Source organism: Colossoma macropomum, unplaced genomic scaffold (assembly GCF_904425465.1).
Source record: "Colossoma macropomum unplaced genomic scaffold, Colossoma_macropomum, whole genome shotgun sequence".
NCBI classification, from domain to species: Eukaryota; Metazoa; Chordata; class Actinopteri; order Characiformes; family Serrasalmidae; genus Colossoma; species Colossoma macropomum.
In genome coordinates this window covers 33,917,753-33,938,864 of record NW_023494807.1, presented here as the reverse complement: position 1 = coordinate 33,938,864, position 21,112 = coordinate 33,917,753, and the positions used below count along the sequence as shown (strand labels likewise).

General features: G+C 39.0%; 1 protein-coding gene across 1 annotated transcript; it reads left to right on the top strand.

Annotated features, from left to right (window-relative positions):
- The first annotated feature begins 7,311 nt into the window (after positions 1-7,311).
- On the top strand, positions 7,312-17,173 carry LOC118797317 (galactose-specific lectin nattectin-like). The gene is made up of 7 exons (XM_036556643.1): positions 7,312-7,423; positions 7,623-7,694; positions 13,632-13,738; positions 13,875-14,009; positions 14,094-14,199; positions 14,436-14,501; positions 16,955-17,173. Exons 2-7 carry the CDS (start codon positions 7,634-7,636, stop codon positions 16,975-16,977), a joined length of 498 nt encoding a protein of 165 aa, XP_036412536.1. The 5' UTR covers positions 7,312-7,423; positions 7,623-7,633; the 3' UTR covers positions 16,978-17,173.
- The last annotated feature ends 3,939 nt before the right edge of the window (positions 17,174-21,112 follow it).

The window sequence follows — 21,112 nt, the reverse complement described above, 5'->3', positions numbered from 1 at the left end:
TAAATGTGTAAAATGATATTCGGCCAATCACTGACTCAGGTAAAACATCAGTCCTGGTTCTTATAGATCTCAGAGCTGCACCTGACACTGTAGATCACAGAATATTGCTAGGTTTGTTAGAAAATTGGTAGGACTTTCTGGAACAGTCCTTAATTGGTTCAGGTCTTAGTTAGAAGACTGGAGTGACCTTGTCACCATTGGCAGTTATGAGTCTGATGGGGGCTATGACATGCGGAGTGCCTCAGGGTTCAGTTCTCAGACCTCTTCTGTTGAACTGCTATATGTTGCCTTTGGGCCAAATTGCACAAAACAACAACACTGATTACCACAGTTGTGGAGATGATACAGAGATACATGTGACTGTCTCACCAGAAGATTACAGCCCAATACACTCACTGTGTCAGTGTTACATATTAATAACTGGAGGAGGTAAAATTTCCTACAATTAAATAAGGACAAAACCGAGATTATTTTGTTTGGCAACAAAGAGAAGAGAAATAGTATTAGTGAATATCATGATTCTCGGGCTGTAAAAACTAAAAACTAAGTCTGAAATCTTGTTGTTCTAATAGACTCAGATCCTTCACCAGCCACATCAGAGCCATCTCCAAACAGCCTCATATCACCTTAAAACATCCCAACAAGACCTGGAGAAGCTCATCCATGCTTTTATGAGTTTAATAGAATAATGTTTTATTAAATACAGGAAGAGAGGGAGAGAAACGGGCTGAGAGAGCAGATCTGATGCAAGTTAGGGGTCAAGAAGAAACAGAGCAAGACTTGTTTAAGTTGTTCTCAGTTAAAATGAAAACTGAATTTAACTGAACTTAAACTGAGGAAACATAATTTTTCAATATGACAGTAAAATTCTGTCTGCTAACTTACTAAACATGCCTACAGAGCAAAATCACAGTCTTTCTGAGTTTGAACTGATCTACAACCCTGTTTCCAAAAAAGTTGGGACGCTGTGCAAAATGTAAATAAAACCAAAATGCAATGATGTGCAAATCATTTTAACCCTATATTTCATTGAAAATAGTACAAAGACAACATATCAAATGTTGAAACTGAGAAATTTTATTGTTTTTTGAAAAATATATTGCCATTTTGAATTTGATGCCAACAAAAAAGTTGGGACAGGGGCCTGTTTACCACGGTGTTTCATCACCTCTTCTTTAAACAGCACTCTGTAAACATTTGGGAACTGAGGAGACACTGCTGTGGTTTTGAAAGTGAAATGTTTTGTCATTCTTGTTTAATACAGGATTTCAGCTGCTCAAGAGTTCAAGGGGCTCCTTTGTCATGTTTTTGTTTCATAATGTGCTGAATGTTTTCAGGTGTCAGGTCTGGACTGCAGGCAGGTCAGTTTAGCTCCCAGACTCTTTTAATATGGAGCTGTGCTGCTGTAATACACACACTTTTTAATGAATAACTGGTTTAAAAACATATATTTTCAATTTTTTATTAAAAACTGAACTTGAAAGCAGAAAAAGAAACAAAATTATGAAAACTAAAATGGTCAAAAATAAAATAAATTAAATTAAAATAAAATAAAACCAACCAACTAAAAAATAATATAAAAAAAAAAAACAACACCTAGAGAAGCTTCTGCTTTTATCTCCAGCAGAGTGGACTTCTGTAATGGTCTCTTAACTGGACTTCTCAAAATGACCACTTAACAGCTGCAGCTCATTCAGAATGAGTTTTAACTGAACCAGCAGTAGCTCTGAAATCTCTACACTGGCTTCCAGTAAGTTACAGAATAGAGTTTAAAGAGCTGCTAGTCTCTAAATGTGGTTTCTGGTTTCTGCCCAGAACAGATCTCAAGGATCAAGGACACCTTTATTATCCACAAGGGATAATTTGTTGTGTAGTCAGCAGTATCAGCTCAACAGCATCAGATCAAACGATAATAAATAAACAGTAACTCCAACATACAAACCCACTGGGTTCATGTAAAGAGCCAGTGGACAATAACTACAACATAAAAATCACACTGATTTATTTAAAGGACCACTATCAGCCAGGCCAGACAGAAACAACCTAAACAAGATGACCAGGAGCAGCCAAAACTGACTGGGCCTTTTTCCGGACGGGTTAAATCATTCAAGGTCAACCTACAGTCTTGCTGCACTCGACAGCACAATGCGGTCTTTTTCTATTTTTAAGATGAAGTGACCTGCACCAGCTGACAAAGGAGAATATGAGGACAATATTCAATAAAACAAGAGTAAAACATGTTCATAAAGGTATTGTCAACATTAAAACTTCAAAGCTTGTGATAAAAACACATGCGCTGATGGGCTTTTCTACACACAGCATCCACCTGAAGATCAAAGGTCAGCTTGTCAGCAATATCAGCACCAACATATTTATAATGCTGCACAAGTTTAACAGCCAGGTCCTCAATCAGTACTGGACCAATGAAATCTAAAATCTATCGTCATCTCTTGTCTTGTCTTGTGTTGAGTCTTAGACACAGTGACGTCCAAGAAGGAAGACTTGCACCAGTTTGGGAATCCTGCCACTGTAGGACCACGATCAGAGTCATTACTGCCTCACATATAGCTTTAATATAGCTTTAGCACTCATTTGTGTACAACATTAATAAAGAGTTGAGAGGATGCATCCCTGAGCCGATCCGGTGGAGGAGAGAAGAACATGTGATAAGACACCAATAACCTTAACACGTTGCAAAATTCCTGTTAAGAAAAGCATCAGCCAAGATACCAGACCAAGATCAGTGTTGTGGTTGTTTTCAGTGGTTGCTCTAGAAAGTGAGGCTGGACACAGTTTAGTTCAGTAGAAAAGTTAAGATCAGGCCACCAATAAAGGAAATTGGGCATTTCTTAAACTGCATCCCCATCATGGATTTCACAGCCTCTCATGCAGTGAGCGAATTACCCGTACTGAGCATGTTCTCTACTCTGGCCCCATAGCTACAGCAAACTTTAATTTTTTAAAAAACATGTTCCCATAGTTCCCAGTACAGAGTTACAAACTTATTTAACTGGATAATTGGGTTTTTCTCCATTTGGAGTGGGAAACATCACAGAGGTTAAAATATTAGGCACAGCTCCAAAAGTCAGTTGAGCTAAGATAAAATGACACATTTCTCTTAAGATTTCTCCGATTTGTGTGTTTTTATCATGTTCCATAGTCACTCTGCAAAAACTGCTCATCACAAACCAATTTTCAACATTTAAGAAAACATTTTTAATATAATCTAAATTCTTTAAAAGGTTTAACTTACAAAACTGTATAAACCAGAGCCATGTTTACTATATGCATCATTCAAATTATACTACATTAACAATGTGTATTTTATTTTAAAAATAAAATACATTTGTCAGAGATTTTGGTCACTGGCATCATCAGGACTGATTTTATATTTTAACACAGTGTGTTCAGCTCTACTAAACTGCTTTCTTGAGTCAAGGCTCATCAGAGAGGAAGCAACTCAAGGAGTGAAAAGATGAGCCAATATTTGCTCATTAGATTTTCTTAATTAATTAATAATTTTGTTTATCAGGCAGCACATAATGTCTATGTGTCACTGGTGTTACGTGCTTTAGTCAAATTCAGAATCACTTTATATCTCTGAGTGTGTTACACAGGAATCAGTCTCCACATGCATGACAGTAACACACTGAACAGACCAGACAAACACAGAACGATCACAAGGATTAAACTAAGAGACAAATACAATAACAATGCAGTAAAGAGAATGAAGAACAAAGATCAAAGAATAATAAAGAGCCATGGAGGAGCTAAAGAGAAGCGTGAATATCTTTTTGAAGTACATTTGAAAGCCTGATGACATACTTTAAAAACTATTATATACAGATTATTACAGAATGATGTGAATATTTGCAGAAATGTAACATCTGTACAGCTGTTTTAATAAGCACTATGTTACAGAGAAGTTACTGTAACGTCCACTGTGGTTAAAGATCTACAGCTCTGGGGAAAAAGCTGTCAGCATGTCTGTCTGTGCTGGTTTTGATAGTCCTGAATCTTCTACCAGAGGGGAGTGTCTTTTAGGTGATGTCCAGGATGAGAGGGGTCAGCTGTAATTTTGCTGGCGCACTTCACTGCTGTTGTAGATGTCCTGAAGCCCACCAACATCTCCACCAGCTGCTCAACTTTTTTTCTGTAGGCTCAATTTGACCAATTTGATGTTTTTATAAAGTGTCCACACCATTTGGATACAAAGACACTGTTCAGGGTCAGATTTGACCCAGTAGTACAGAATGACGGTCGAACGCAGCAGATTAAGGGAAACACAGTGCAGATAAAGTTTATAATAGTTTGTAAGGTTTTACACACACACATACGCAATCAATGGGAATCAGATATTTATTATCAGGGGAGGGGCCATACTCATATAAGGGTCCTGTGCAGGACAGAGCCCACCTGTCTCTCTGCATAGTTCAATCTGCTGCCACCATAACAGCTAAAAGGAAGTTCACAGCCCATAAAATCCATGAAATCGCTGATTAAGAAGATGGCGATGCTGATAATAAAATAGGAGAAGTGTCTGAAATAGAGAAGTCAGTTCAGAGCTTGAGGAACTGTCCTCTGATGAGGAACCTGGTGTGCAGCAAAATGTTGAAAGGGAGGCATTAATGTTAAAAATAACATCCTCACCCCCTCTGAAACTCGGGGTAGGATGGCACCTCAAAATACAATCAGATTGAGCCCAGGACAAACAGGGTCTGCAGGAAAAATGAACAACACGTTTTTGGTTTTATTTGTAACATAAGGGTCAGTTTTGACCAAAAAATATTGTGAATTTATTCATAATATGATATCAACACAAATCAAATATCTACATGCTATAAAGCGATAATCAAACATCAAACAATATACACACATTCACAAGTCATTATCAAAATAAAATGACTCAATAAAATCAATGAAAATAAACAAGATTAAGTTTGTGGAGTGAAGTTCAAAAGCCTGATAGCAGGCGGGTCGGTGCTTTTACTAAACAATGCTTTGAAACGTTTTTCCAGAAAAGAGCAATTTGAAAAAGGTGCTGTACAATTTTTATTGCTTTCTTTTTCCATCCTTCTGGTATAAACAGAGACAACAGACGGAAGTTCGCAACCAATAATTTTGGAGGCGATACGCACCACTTTCTCCGGCTGCTCTCTCTCATATGCTGTCGTCCTCTTATACCACACATATGGAGAAGGTCAACACACTTCACAGCTCTAAAAAGCACATCATTCAGTCTCTTTTCACACCAAATGTCTTAAGCTGTCTTATAAAGAAAATCACTGGATGAGTTTTTACCAACAAGACAGCAGTGATGCTCTCCCACTTAAGAGATGAGCTGATGGTCGTCCCCAGGATCCCAAACAAGGCAACCATCTCCACCTCCCTGTCATTGATGGTCAGACATGGTAGGCCCACCTTCTGTCTCCTGAAGTCAACCACCAACTCTTTTGTCTTTTCAATATTCAGGCTTAAGTTACTCACCCTGTTCTACTCCACTAAGACTGCAGCCATGTCCCTGTATGCAGTGTCATCGTTTGACACCAATCCCAACAATGTTGTATCATCTGCAACTTATACAATTGTACAGAATCAGAATCTGATATACAGTCACTGGTTAACAGAGAATATAACAGAGGAGACAGAACGCAGCCCTGTGGGGGGCAGTATTGAGAATTTGAGGATAGGAAACCACAGTATTCATTCTATCAACCTGCTTTCTATTAGACAGAAAATCAAGAATCCAATAGCACAAAGACTGGTGGACACCAGACGTCTGAGGCCTATCAAGGAGCCTTAAAGGCAACAGTGAATGAAATGCTGGGCTACATTATATACATTAGATTCGTGCAGATGTACCTGGTACCTCCAGGTGTTGCAACATAGAATGTAAGCTGAGTGACATTGTGTCCAGAGACAGCGCTGTAGCACTGCTTTGAAATTTTGTCCCCTCTGGTAGAAACATGAATCTGCTTCTTATATCTTGGTAGTGATTTATTGAGGCTAATATGATTAAAATCTCCCAAAATAAAACCAGATATATAAGAGGATAAGAGTCCTCTATTTGCATTATGTGCGTAGCCAGATGCTGGGTTGCAAGGAGGGCACTGGCTAGTGGTGGATACAGACAGTGACCAAGATGACTAAAGAAAAATCTCTCAGTAAATAAAGAGGCCTACACTTTATGGTAAGGGCTTCTGACTCAGGAGAACATATACATGAAAGTTCTTTTGTGTCGGAGCACCACCCATTATAATACAAACACAATTCCCCACCTGTCTGTCTAAGTGAAGCGAACATATGGTCAGCTTGATGCAGAGTAAAGTCCTGCTGGTGGAGCGCAGAGTCAGGAATGTTCCCATCCAGCCATGTTCCCGCAGAGCACATCACAGAGCTGAGTTGATAAGGACGTCTTCCTTATTTACCAGAGACGGTACATTGGGAAGAACGAGGACTGGAAGTGCTGAGTGGTGTTTGGGCAGCCTCAGGCGAACCAAACTCCATGTTTCCTTGTCCTAATCTGCTGCTTATTATGCCTGTTTGATCATTCTTGGTTAGTCCTCAGAACAAATTCCTCTGATGAAAAAAACCTGGAAGGGTTAAGATGAAACATGCTGTCCTAAATATGCAGCAGTTCTAATCGCTTGTACGTGAACAAGCAATCAACATAAGATACATTAAACATGAGACAACCAAACACACCAACAAACAAAAGAGCAACACATTGTCACCACGACCAGCATCAACTTCGACATTCATACTGCAGTTTGAAACATTGACCAGTTGTCAGAAGGTTACGGTCCACTTGCAATGGAGAGCTATGCTACATTACATGGTGCAGAATGGTTTTCGGGGAGGCAAAATCTGCCTTGTGTCTAATGTTCTAGCTTGTGTGGACGATGGATGCATTCTGATATAGAAAGGTGGCAGGTAGCCTAGTGGTCGGAGAGGTGAGCCAGCGACTGGAAGGTTGTGAGTTGGGCAAGACACTTAATCCCCGATTGATTGGGAGCAAAATGACAACTTTCATTTATAGGACCAATAAAGTACATAAGCATACGTCTGTATTTCAGTCTCATTGAAAGCTTCTGTACAACAGCAAACAGCGTATCAGATTGTTTACTGTCCAGATATGTTCAATACTGTGCCTTCATTTCCATAACAACACAGTAGCGCCTACCAGTGGTGAGCAGCGAGAGCTGGTGCTCCGGAATGTGGTGATTACACAACAATATCTGTCATCCTTATCTGCCCAATTATCAAGAACACCTTGTGACTTTTGGCTACGCAACACCTCCAACAAACTATAAAAGTAACGAATCGGCACAATTTCCATCAGTTTCTTCGCTCAGAAGCTTTCGTTTTGAAAGAGTGCTGGGTTTGATCGAAACTTCGCAGACGATTGGCTCGAGATTCAAAGGTAGTGTTTCAAATCTTCCTTCTAACCTCTGTATTTTTGAAATGATCTGAAATGAAATCAACATTGAACAGCGACATTTACTCTGGTAAAAGCCCTAAAGGGTTAAACTGTTCTGTATGTATGTTTACACTGTGCATGTAGAATCTCTGATATGTTAAAAATCTATCACTGATCTACTTTGATTGAAATTTCTATGCAGTCTCTGTCAGCATGGCATTCCGGTACTCTTTGCTCCTTTCGGTCATGTGTCTCCTCGCTGTTCACCAAGCAGGTGAGAAAACATAACCATTTCACATATTTACTAATTAAGGACAGTGTATAAAGTAGTTTATGTGATTCATGGGAATGAGATAAACTAACAACTCCGGCACTCAGATTAGGAGACTGATCTGCATTCACATGTATGTATTGGTGACACTGGTGTGAAATAATTGTTTTTGTTGAAAATTATATTTAGATCAAAATATGATTATGAGGATAAAGTGGAAAGTGGCTTTTTTGTTGTGAAATAATGCTGGAACAGTGCATTTTTGCATTTTGGCCCCTTTTTAAGCCGAACATGATTGGATGATTCTACTGAACTGGTTCAAAGTCAAAATTAAAAACACAAATGAATCTTGGACTTTAGGCTAAAATCATTTTGCTTTGAGTAACCCTATACCTTAACCATGGTTCTTTTATCAAAACTTCATATTTAATATTCATTATTAAATATAATGGTTGAACATTCCATTTTGTCACTACCAAAACAATCATAACTCGACCCAAACTTTACCAAATGTTTCAGTAGTGATTTTTTCGGTAGAGATAATTTTAGTTCATTTTGAACTCAAAAACGCAGCCAGAACATGACCAGCAAACACAGCTTTGAACAGCTGTTCACACAGAAAATCATCATCTTTTTCATTAAAACACTAAAAAACTGCAGAGAACGTGACGATTCCTCATGTTTCACACTGATTCATTATAATAGCATAGCAAGTCAGTCAGTCATCAGTAGATTATAATGTTAATGTTACAGTATGTATGATTTTACATACCAAATGAAAGAACAAAGTCTTAGAAATGTATTCACTACATTTTCATAACTTATTTCAATACAGTATTTATACAGTGAGTGTCCACTCATGACAAGCTGCCCCATCAGCGGGTAAGAAGTCACTCTGGATTTTGCAACACATACAATCAATTCTTTGTTGGGTTATTCTTTGATTTTTTTTTTACTTTTAATTACTTTTACTGTAAAATTAATTGCCACTTCAAAAAAAAAAATAAAATAAAATAAGATAAAAAAAAGGTGAATTAGTCACTGAACTTAGTAATCCTTAATCACTGGGTCAGTTCTGGAGTGTTGTAGGGCTACAACCACAACAACTGGAAAATCATTTCAAACAATCTTTCACATAAAACATTTCAAGCATTTAAACAAAACTAGAATGCATTAAATCTGCCTTTTGTTCCAGTAGGTTCTAGATTATCTGACATAGACATCACTAAACATCATCATCGCACTCACAGTTCTGGCACATGTAAATTACCTGGCATCATATGTGATAACTTGCCCCAAAATTACTGGGACAAGTTGCCCCAAACTGCCCTGTTGGCTGATATTTGCCATATTTTCAAGTTTAGTGCAGGACATTAGGAAGGGAATTCTCTCCTCTGCTAAGTACAAATGAGGAATGGCGAAGATTTTAAATAGATAAAAATGTACCGTTCCTTTTTTACTTCAGAATGTGGCAAATCTGTGCCCATGTCTGCATTTCTCAGACAGGAAATGACATCAGACCAAGTAGATGCACAAAACTTGTACTCCACTTTAAAGTAGCACCCTCTCAGAAATATAAACAGTGTGACAACTCACCCATGTGAAAGATGCCTGGCAGCCATGAGGGACAAGGAAGCAGTCTCACTGCTTTAAAATGCAGGGGTGTGGCTAAAATAGGGCTCCACCCACAGGCTGAAACTTATTGGCTGTGTTTGAAATAATGTAACACACACTGCTTGCACACAGATTCTGCCTGAAACTTTACAGTACATACTCTGAACAACTCTTACAGCAGTGGATTCAGTCTTTTACAGATACGTAAATGCAATGAAAGGAGATCACTTGTCTGGCTGATTTCTTGGCTGGTCTATTTAATGAAGTTCCATTACTGCGTAAAGAACGTTGTTAATATAGTAACTTAGTAAAGTTGGTCTGAGCCAAACAATCCACTTAGCATCTGCGTTTCAGGCTCCCTTGTGGAACTGCTTAATTTTCCTACTATTACCAGCTACGACTGTAAAGAAAATGTAAAGACAAAGAAACAGGTGTGTTTGGAGACCACACAGGTTTGACCACACAAACTAATCCAAAGCTTTATCTATGGCTTTGGAGATGGATAGAAAACACAACCCCCAACTCTTATTGTAAAACCCAGCCACAGGTGTTGCTGAAGACCTGACCTGAAAAGGCTGAAAGTGACTGGCAACAGCTGATAAGTGATGATTGGAGGGCTGGGCTAAGGTGTAATTGGCTCTGTGCCTGATGTTGGCCAGCTAGTTGGACCACTTTTCTCTTGTACACAGATTGTGTTGTATATTGGATACTATACTGTATACTACTATGAAGAGTAGTATGCATTATCAGTATGTAGTGGTGCAGTATGCAGTATGTAGTATGCCATTTTGAATACAGTGTTTTGATAGTGACAAGAAAACATGGGAAAGCATTTTTTGAATAAAATGTTTATTTAAAGATTTAACCTCATGATAAATCTAATTTTCTAAACTTTAAAGAAACTTAAAAACAACACTGGACACAAAACACAACACAAAAAATGCAAAAAATGTAATATAGCCGCAAGTGGCAATCACTGGGGTCTGAGCACCGTCAGCCCCACGAGGCACTCATGTTCATAAACTTCAACGTTTGTAGATAATTCTTGCATTACAACATCAGGATACAAGCCTTAACTTGTTGCCCTGCACCAACAGCTCAGAGAGGATTTGAACTCTCACTTTCACATCAGAAGGGTGATGTTTTCATGGTGAGCCACAAACAGATCATGACAGCCGAGTTCTTTTTCAGATAATTTATAAGACAGAGGCCAAGCGCCATCTTAGCAACTATTTCCTAGCTTTGCTTTATTGTACTACTGAGAATTATTTGGGCAGTGTTTATCAATATTTAATTCTGTCCCCATATACCCATGAGACCATGCAGTTGTAGGGACAATTAGGAGCCCAAGCCACATTTTTGCAACTAGTTCCAAACTCTAAATAATTTTGTTATTTGTAACGTGTGTTCAGAACTAATTTAGCAGCTTTTCAGTATTACATTGTCTATTTTTATAGAGAATGCAGCCACTTTCATGAACTTTTCTCTACCTCAAAAGGACTAATTGACATGTGGTGGCCATACTGTTTATAAATATCCATTGTTTAATGATTCTCAAGACTCTTGTGAAGATTCAAGCTTTGAAATCTTGAAAATTCACTAGATCAAGTCATGTTTTTGAGGCAGGAGATAACTACTCCCAGTTATGCAATTATGTAGAATAAACAAAGAATACTGTGGAAAAAAAAGTTTTTTATACTGTAGGTCTCATGGTTCAGTAGAGACTGACCAAACCATTTAGTGTAGTGCTAACCAGGGTCATTTTACTTGCCTGAGTAGTGGGTCAGATGCTGCACCTTTTTTTTTAGAAAATTATTGAGTTTCTGCCTCTTGCTAAGACTTGTTAGGACAACTCAGAACCTTCACATTGAAAGGGAGATGATTTCTTGGTGAGCCATCACAGGCCAATAGCAACAATTGCATTTTTGAGACAATTTATTTGTGAGTGGCAATTTGGAGCCAAGCACCATTTTAGCAACTAATCCCCAACTTTCAATTACTTTTTTTTTGGGGTGTATTTTTGTACTGCACTGTCTTCTTACATTCCAAATTTGGTTACAATTGGGTGATCCTTGAAAGAATTATAGACCCTTTAGTAAGAATAACCCAACCCCTACTTATTGATTCATGTGCTGTAGCCCTAATGGGCAAAATGTCAAGATTTTTTGGATAATTGTTTACTTTTAGTCTCCACAGTTTGCTTCTAGACCAGTTTTGAGACAATATGATTAAAACTAGGAGGCTAGTTCAAAAGTGGCCTTTTTCATACCTTCTGCATTTGCTGAAAAACTTTTTTTATTATTAAACAACTTTAATAATATACTTACATTTAGAAAACTGTCAATCTCAGAGCACTGCATGACATGATCAGTTAGTTTATTACAGTAATGTTTCTTTAACTTAAATGTAAGAAGAGATAATCATAGTTTATGAAATTAGCAAAAGATTGAGCGCTGTAGGGCAACCAGAGGCCAGCTGAAACCAAATGTTGCATATACACTCAGTTGATCAATGTGCAGATATGTTGCAAATTTCCACACAATCAGACGATGAATGAAAGGCTTCTTCAGTCAGAATAACCCAACTCACATATATTGATTTGTGTGCTGCAGCCATCATGTGCAAATTGTTTTTACATTTTTTTGATAATTATTTACTTCTAAACTCCACAGATAATTACAGATTAATTCTAAACCATTTGGAGACATAATGAACATTGAGAAATTAGTTTGAAATTGGTCTTTTCCAAACTATGCACTATTACAGAAAAACTAATAAGGTTTTCTAAAAGACTTCTTTCCCATAAAATGTTTTTTTATGAATTGCACCTCCTAATTGCCAATTGATGTCAATCATAGGGTATTAGAAAATGCCCATATGTACATACTATTCAAGGTACATGATGACTGTACAATGCTAAACCTGCCTAATAGCTGCTAAAAGATAATTGACTGATGGCGGCCATATTTTCCAATTATTGATTCTTAACCACGCTGTTAAGTTCAAAGATACAGCCTCTAAAATTACAGCTCAATCAGACAAGTGGCAGCTGAGAAACAGTTTTAAGACTTTATAGTGCCTCCTGTTGACCAACTGGCTCTAAAGTTTTGTGAGAAGTTTTGTAAGAGATCCTGATCTGAGGTCCCAGTCGGCCATGCCTGGTAGACCTTAAATGGGAGGCACCAGGGGGGCATCCTAATCAGACACCTGAACCACCAGTGTCCACAAGCAGGTTCTCAGTCGCCACTCAGACAAGCGCCAACAAGCTTTTGGCCACAGCTATACCTGGCAACTTCCACAATGGAGGTTTTGAACAGGGCCAATCGGACTTAATATCCCCTACTATATCTGGTACATGAGAAGAGTTCTCACAGGGGTGGAACCAAACTTCTTGATAGGGGTTGGTCCCTCTCCTACTCAGGACTTGCCCAAAGTGAGAGGCATTGGGATGGTGAGGGGATACTCACAAGCCCCTGGCTGGCTGCCATTCAGTTAGAGTTTTGGTGAATGAGAGGGTCACCTCAATGTGAATTAAAATCACAGAGAGAAAAACTCTGACTGTCGTGTGTGCTTATGCTCCAAACAACAGTTTGGAATATTCAGTCTTCTTGGAGTGAGTGGGTGGGGTTCTGGAAAGAGGCCCATCTACAGACTCTATAGTCTTGCTCAGAAATTTCAACGCTCATATTGGCAAAGACTGGGAGACATGGAGGGGGGAGTGATTGGGAGGAACAAAATGCCTGATCTAAACTGAATGGTGACTTGTTATTGGACTACTGTGCTAGCTCCACTCTGAAAGGACTAACTGGCCTGTGTTGTTCACAAATATGAATCATTTTCCTAATTCTTGACCTGCACAGTCTCAAAGATTTGAAACCAGTATCATTAGGATATCTCAAACGATTCACAGATTCGTTCACGAATTTATGTTTGAGCAAGTATTGATTAGGTAGTGGACCACTACCACATGGCAGTGACACAGCAGTGTCTGTGGTGCTGGTATGAGTGGCTCACAGCCAACAGGGGTTTTAAACACCTCAATGCCAAACTGACTGAAAATAGTCTGCCAGCCAGAAATATTCATCTAACGACATTCTGTGGTTAGACACAGTTTGAAAACGAAATACACCTGTACCATGAAAATCATGGCTGTAGAAGCCTATGATGAAAACAGCCACGTTAATGTCCAGTGTTTTCCTGAACTGAACTGAATTGAACCACCACATCAGAAAGTCAAAGATTGTCAAAATTGTAGGGTTTGTTGTTTTTGGCCAAACTTGCCATCTTTTTAGATATTCAAACTTTTACAATCTGTTGTTGATGCAGTTGCTGAGGAAAAAAAACAGGCTGTTCTCAGGGACTCTAGCTGGAAATCGTATGGATCTCGCGAGTTCAAATTCTTTGGCCTCAAAAGTACATGGGAGGAGGCTGAGGTATGTTTGTTCAATACTGTTCCTACAGGTGTGTATATATATGTGTGTGTGTGTGTATTAGACGTCCAAACAGGTTGGATTAAAGTAAATGTCCGTCTTGGTTAAACGTGTGTCTCCCTATCAATTCTCCCTGTAGAAAACCTGTGTGCGGAACAACGCACATCTGGCTTCAGTGCATGATGAGAATGAAGACAATTTCATTAAGCGTCTGATTCACGCTCAGTCTAACAAGAACATTGCAACGTGGCTCGGAGGCTACCGTAGTAAGACTGTAAGTTAAGCTAGCACGGTGTTCTGCACGCTCACTCTCCTCTCTCTGGGACATGGATACTCATTTCAGATTGTTGTTCTTCAGGCTCGTGATCGCTGGTACTGGACTGATGGCTCTCATTTTGACTTTGCTGAGTGGGCCCCAGGTGAGCCGAATGGCTCCGGACAATGTCTGCAGACCAACTACTATGGTAATGAGATAAGAGGTCTTCTCAAAATTTTCTCAAAGGTTTCCACATGCTCTGCTGGTGGCTACAAGCTCATCTCTCTAAGAAATCTTTCTGGCATAATCGTCTTATTATGTTTATGATTTACATTTATTATAGCATTATGCTTAAATTGCCATATTTTCACCACTATGCTGTTATAATCATTGGAATATTGTGTTTTTTTTTCATTATGAGTTTATATTTCACTATTCTTACAGGAGCCTGGGATGATCTGGTTTGCTACTATAAACGTCCTTTTGTCTGTGCTCGAAAGGCCAAAACTGGTGAGTTTTGTTTTTTCTGCGTTGTGTAGCTGGTCATAGAAAGCTGTTATTGATGTTGTTTTATTATAAAAGAGTACCTGACAGTCTGGTTTTTGTCAGCCACTGTGCATTTTTTAATCTATAAATATTGATCCCGACCTTTAGCGTATGGTGTTTGTGTAGCGAACTGACACAAGCTTGTATGAAATGACTCAAATGAATTAAGGCAGGACTATTAGTGATATTTAATGTTCGCATCTCTTCATACAAGAACATTCCAATGAAACGGTTTTAGTTCAGAAGATTTTCTACAGATTTTTCTTCAGATTAGTCACATAGTAAGAAGTAAATCAAATGTATTGTGTTGTATTTGTTCAATGTATGGTTTGTGTTGGGATAGAGTGTAAGCTATGTTCATGGTGTACAGATTATATTTATTTATCTTTCTGACCCCACCCCACCTTGGAGGACCATTAACACTTTATTAGTGGTGATCCATAGTAAGATCAGTGCCTTTAAGGAGAAGCACGTACTGACTAGCACAAAACAACTAATATATAAGAGAGGAAAAAGGTGGAAAAAAGAAGAAATAAAGAAAAAAAAACAAACAAAAGGCAATAAAGAAAAGGTGCTACTAATCTGGAAGGTGTGTTAGAGGACATTAATGGGAAAGACAGATGAGTGTTATAACGTTATAATTTACAACTGCTGTATTATCAATCAGTGCAGAATCTTAAATTACAGGCTAGATCATAGGGCATGCTGCATATGCAAAAGTTTAAGTGTCCCTGGTCAAATCACACGTTTAGTTGATTTTCTATGGCCCTGTTCACACTCAATTTCAACATCCATCTCGAGTGATCTGATCATTAGCGGACAGTGAGACTTGTAGTTGCTCAGACCTAGCATGTCTGTGTGATTGGATTTAGTGACTGGAGGAAGGTACCACCCACTTTTACTACGTCAATGTCTCGCTGTGTGTTGTCATGTAAAAATGCAGCATGATTCCATGTTTGTGTAAATGAAAGGGCTGTTTCCAATGTTTAGTCCACATAAACCACAAACATGACCTGTAAACAAACAGTAAAGCAGAAGAAAATTAAGCTGCGCAGCTGATTTGGTCTCTGCTGTGATGATGCAGCTGATTAATGTGGTCCTTCAATGCTGAAGATGCATCAATATGCTTAAGTGTCCACACTGTAAATGTTAAGTGGTCAAACATTTAGCTGTCCACCACCGAAGGGGCTTTGGGTGATCGGATCACAGCATGTCTCTGAGATGTACCGTACACCATTCACACCTGCCCTTAGTGCTGTCCACTTACAATCAGATCACCTGTATGCATGTTATGGGCCAGTGTGAACAGGGCCTAACTGAAAATATGTTAACACCCATTTTATTGCACAATGACTATTTATTTACTTACTTTATCACATTGGAAAAAAAATGCTTATGCATAAGTTATAGCCTCTTTTATATTTTATATATTGTATTTTTTCAGCAAATACATCGAGATTGTACACTACAGTTTGCAGAACAAATGCCACATTTAAATGCTTTCACTCTACAGCGACAATGAGTTAACTTATTTTCACTTAGAAATTAAACATTTGAGTAAAAATTTTGCATTTGACTGCATATCCATATAGTTACTTCCATTACAGTCAGCAGAATGAATGAACGCTGCATTTTAGAATCATTGAGGTTAGGGTTGGGGATGATTCAAGAAAACTAGAGAAGAATTTGAGATTCTTACTTACAAAGCTGTGGATCTGCTAACAGGACACCCAGTGCACTTTATGAACATTAGGTTAAACTGCAGTTTCTTCCAAAAGTAACATTCTTCCACCTTCTGTAGTAAAAGTTTGTTTCCAAGTTTCACACTGAAGTTATGAATCAAAAACAAATGAAAGTTCATCACCCAGAGTCTCTTTATTTTCTACTTTCTAAAATACAGTGAGTCTGTTTACATTTAGCATTTACATGTGTTTTGTGTCCTGATCGTATATAAAATCTTTGACCGGACTCCGATTACACTTTTCACTAAAACCTATCCCACTGTCGGGATACTGTCGGGAAACAGGCCTGGCTCTGATCATTTCATCTGATTGGAGTGCAGGAATGTTTTTAATTAAATAAAACAGTTGTTTTGTTGTTTGTCCCTTCGCCCCACAAGTCAGTACTCAGCAGACACATTTCTGCTCATGTAATTGCATTCAGATATCTAATATAATGTTCTGTGTTGTGTTAAATGTAGTCAAGATCCGTCTCTGACCACCTCCGAATTTTGAGTGACCCGATTGTAATCTGCTCACAGTGTGTGCTGTGGAAAGCTTTTCATCCATTCGCAATCCAAGCGAGATCCGATCACCAAAACGCATGTTAATGTGAGGTGTAAACAGGTCCAGTGTAGCCCAACATTTCTGTCAGTTTGACACTTGAATTTGATCTAATGGATCTTTTTCTTGTTTTAGGTGCTTTCAAAAGCCTGATCTGATCTGAACTGCTCCTTTGAGAACCCTTCTGCGTGTGACAAAAAGCCCACAGAAGGATCAACCCTTCAGCTTTGAGAGCCCCAGATATTAAAGATAAAAGAATGTTACTGTGATCGTGTTTTCAGTTTCTATTTGATCTAAAAATGTGTGTGTGAACGGGGCTGTGATTGATATCAAATAAAATTCAGCACTGCATAATTCCTGCTCTTTGATTGACTCATCACCCTTCTGTATTATTAGTGTTCTTACTTAGGAGACGTGGTCACTACGTTCCAGCATCCACAAACTGTACAGTAGTCCCTTTTTTCTTTAATGCTCTGATACTAAATTTGACATATTGCACAGCATTTGGTTTCTAAATTAAATTATGAGTTTTTATCTAATATACCCACAGCAGCCAGACGTATTTGCAGTGGCTCAATGTTCTTTTATGCAATGTGTAATTATGTAATATACTCTCCCTCAGCTGTTTTACTTTATCATTAGTATATATTTATTCATCAGATACAGTGTGTTACACAGGTTCATTCACTAAAACAACAACAACAACAACAACAACAAATCAAAGATAAAACACAAAGTTCCTACAGTTCTTTAAAGGCAAGATGTGACAGTGAGTGTAAATACAGATTCGGGGAGACCAGACAGGTGTCTGAATCCCCAAATCTAATATAGTGTAGCTTTAAGATGTAAACACAGTGGTTCAGAGAGGTTCAGAGTGGTTTGGTGTGAAACACTCTAGAGAATCTTACCAAGTCAGAATTGTTCACAGTGGTGGTGATAGGAACCAGACGTCTAAAGAATGTAATGCATCTAGAAGCTCTCACACTGTAAGCTATCATATGAAATGGTTACATATACATTGCTGGATGCTTCAGATATTGTTGAAAAAACAATAAAGTTTTGTTTGAAACACATGCACAGTGGAGAGGCACATGCGGGACATTTCCAGACCAGTATTCCCCCAAAAATATAGATATGCTATATGGTATTTTGAGATATACCACAATTTTATCATTATCAACATAACACTGCAGTGATATGATATAATAAAGAATACTAACAAAGTGACACCAGGTGAAATGGTAATGGGTAAAACGCTCACAGCTTCACAGCTTCACAGCTTGTTCAGAAGCCTGACTGTTCATTAACCTGAATGCTGTGGAATCTCCTGCCTGATGGCAGGATGGTGAACAGGCCGTGTGCTGGGTGACGCTGTCTGACCGAATCTTTTTGATTTTCCTGAGGCAGCTGGATTGGTAGACGTCCTGTAAGGCTGGTAGTTTCTTGCCTATGATGGACTCATCACTACTCCTCACCACTCCTTTAAGGGCCTTAGGGTCGCAGGCAGTGCAGCTGCTGTACCAGACAGTGATGCAGCCTGTAAGGAGGCTCTCTATGGGGCATCTGTAGAAGTTGGTGAGGATCTGAGGAGGCAGACCAAACTTCCTGAGCCTGCGCAGGAAGAAGAGACGCTGACGGGCAGATCTCACAATAGTGTTGGTGTGGAGGGACCAGGTGAGGTCATCAGTGAGGTGTACACTGCTGACTTTCTGTCCACTTTGGCTCCACTGATGAACAGGGGAGAGTGACCACCCCTCTGCAGCTTCCTGTAGTCCACGATCATCTCCTTAGTTTTGCTGATGTTGAGACAGAGGTTGGCTCCACTCTGACAGAGCGCTGACCTCGTCTCTGTAGGCTGTTTCATCTCCATCAGTGATGAGGCCTAGGATGGTGGTATCATCAGCAAACTTGAAGATGATGTTAGATGTGTGTCTGGCTACACAGTCATGTGTATACAGGGAGCACAAGAGGGGGCTGAGCACACATCCCTGGGGAGCCCTGGTGCTCAGAGTCAGTGTGGAAGAGAAACTGTTTCCTACTTTCACCACCTGGGGTCGCTCATCAGGAAGCCCAGTATCCAGTTACGGAGATGAGAGTTCAAACCCAAGTCTGTGAGCTTGATTTGGTAATTACAAAAATGTTGGTCAAGAGAGGAGCAGGAGAGGAGATGGAGCTGGCCCGGTTCAGGTGATCTCTGCACAGTGAGGAAGTTGCCCTGGTGCAAGTGGCCCTGTTGCCTAGCGCATCATGTTTCCCCTAACCTTCCACAAGTCTGGGTAAACTGGACACACCATCTACATGTGACGCCTTGCGGGCTGTCTTGAGACAAGTCTTTTGAGTGTAGAATTGTGTGTGACATTCCAGCATTGCTTTAATCTGAGCCTCCAATGATTCCAGTTTTTTGTGTGTGTTGATGTCCCACTCTTAGTTTCGTAAAGTCATACAGCATTTTACTAAAATATTAACAATATAAAATAAATAAATAAATAAATAAAATCAAGAAAATAATAAAAAAAAAACACTACAAAGAAAATGTGTAAAATAAAATAAACAACAACAATATAAATATATAATTAGTAAAATGAAATAAGGCTAGACACACAGCCCAGGATAAAACCTGTTGTCTCAAATGGTTGCTAAGCAGTAAAAAGTTATTAGGTGGTTGCTATGGTCTAAATTGGTTTCTAAGTGGTTAGTGGTTAGTAGTTAGGTTTGGGTTAGGATTGGGTCAGGGGAACATATCTGACTCAAGTGAAAAGGGAAGCAGAAGAGGATGAGGCCAAGTGTGCTTCTCTGGACTAACACACTGGAGTCCTGCACAGACGTGCTGACCGCTTCCACCTGAATACACACTGAATACACTCACAGTATAAAACTGAATCACCTCAATCACTTCACAGAGCTCAATCAGGCAGGAGACGGACGAGCACTGTTTAGAGATGGACATAATATCAGAAACACATTAGTACTGATTAAATATACGAGTTAATATTTTGTGCCTGTATTATAAAGCCTGCATTCTGAATAAAGCCAGCTGTGTGTGGAACACAGTTTCAGAAACATTATGCTCTCATTATTTTGTGCGTGTGGGCTTGTGTGTTTGAGAGCAGAAGAGCAATGGTTGATGTGAAGAAACAGTTTGTAATTTAGTTTTTATCTGATGATTGTTAATTATTATTGTGTGTTTTGTTACTAGTGTATTGTTTGTGTTTGTGTGTGTTTTTGCATCACTGATCAACTGAATTTCCTACTTAAAATAGTAAAGCTTGACTTAAAGAACTCATACCACTGAATGTAATCATCATCTATCATTATATCACACTATCGTTATAGTCTCTATCTAAAAGATGCACAAATTTGTTTTGCAGTTATACAGATTATTTTAGCCCAGACTGCTTTTATGAGGTACAATACAGGATAACCAATCAGAACAGAGGTCATTTACATATATTTGCCTCATGGCCGGACTGGTCCGGTTGCTTCTCCAGAGGGCACTGTAGAACGCTGGCTGCTCCACAGCTGCCGCCACCTTCTCCAGCAGGGTGTTTGTCTTTTACAGATAAGTAAATATTTCATTAAAGTATAGAAATAAGCAGGGAGCTCTCCAGCAGCTTCCCAGAAATGTTGGGGCATGAAGGAGCACTGTGAGGAACCAAGACTCAAAACTGGAAGCCATACTTCTCTGGGCTGCACCAGATTTTTAATTTTGTACACAATAAAGCAGAAAATAAAAACTGAGACTTCACACCTCCCAATGAGAAGAGCAGGAGCAGGAGACCCAACCTGTATTTCAAATGTATGTAATGCCATCATTCCATTCTCAGCACACAGAGCAAGAGTGTAATATCTCACAACGATTCGATATGATTCCAATACGATTCCTCAGGAAACTATTCAATGTAGGGCTGCGTGATAAATTGTATTTTTATCGTTAAGGGCAGCAAAGACAAAACAGATCAAACTACCTCACAAGCGCAGAGCCAGAGTGACCTGGTTAGATTGGTGGTGTTAGAGACACGATAATGTTTTACATGCTAAGGTTACACATGTAGGCATTACACACGCATGCACAGCTCGAAAAACTAATCTATTCTGAAATAAAGCAGTAATGGTTACTGTCACAACAAGCCGGCATCAACGTAACAAGCTTTTTAAGAAGCTATATACATTTACGTACATATACATATACATACACATACGTACATACATACAAGTGCAGGCTGGCTTTACATGGTGAAACCTGACGTAATTAGTCGCACTGAACAAAGCAATTCAAAAACAATCAATGTTGCA

Excerpts from the sequence above, each read along its gene's own strand:
- LOC118797317 (XM_036556643.1), top strand. The coding sequence starts at position 7,634 with ATGGCATTCCGGTACTCTTTGCTCCTTTCGGTCATGTGTCTCCTCGCT. Across the intron at positions 14,200-14,435 it reads TCTGCAGACCAACTACTATG|GAGCCTGGGATGATCTGGTT; the intron begins GTAATGAGATAA and ends CTATTCTTACAG. Across the intron at positions 14,502-16,954 it reads TGCTCGAAAGGCCAAAACTG|GTGCTTTCAAAAGCCTGATC; the intron begins GTGAGTTTTGTT and ends TTCTTGTTTTAG.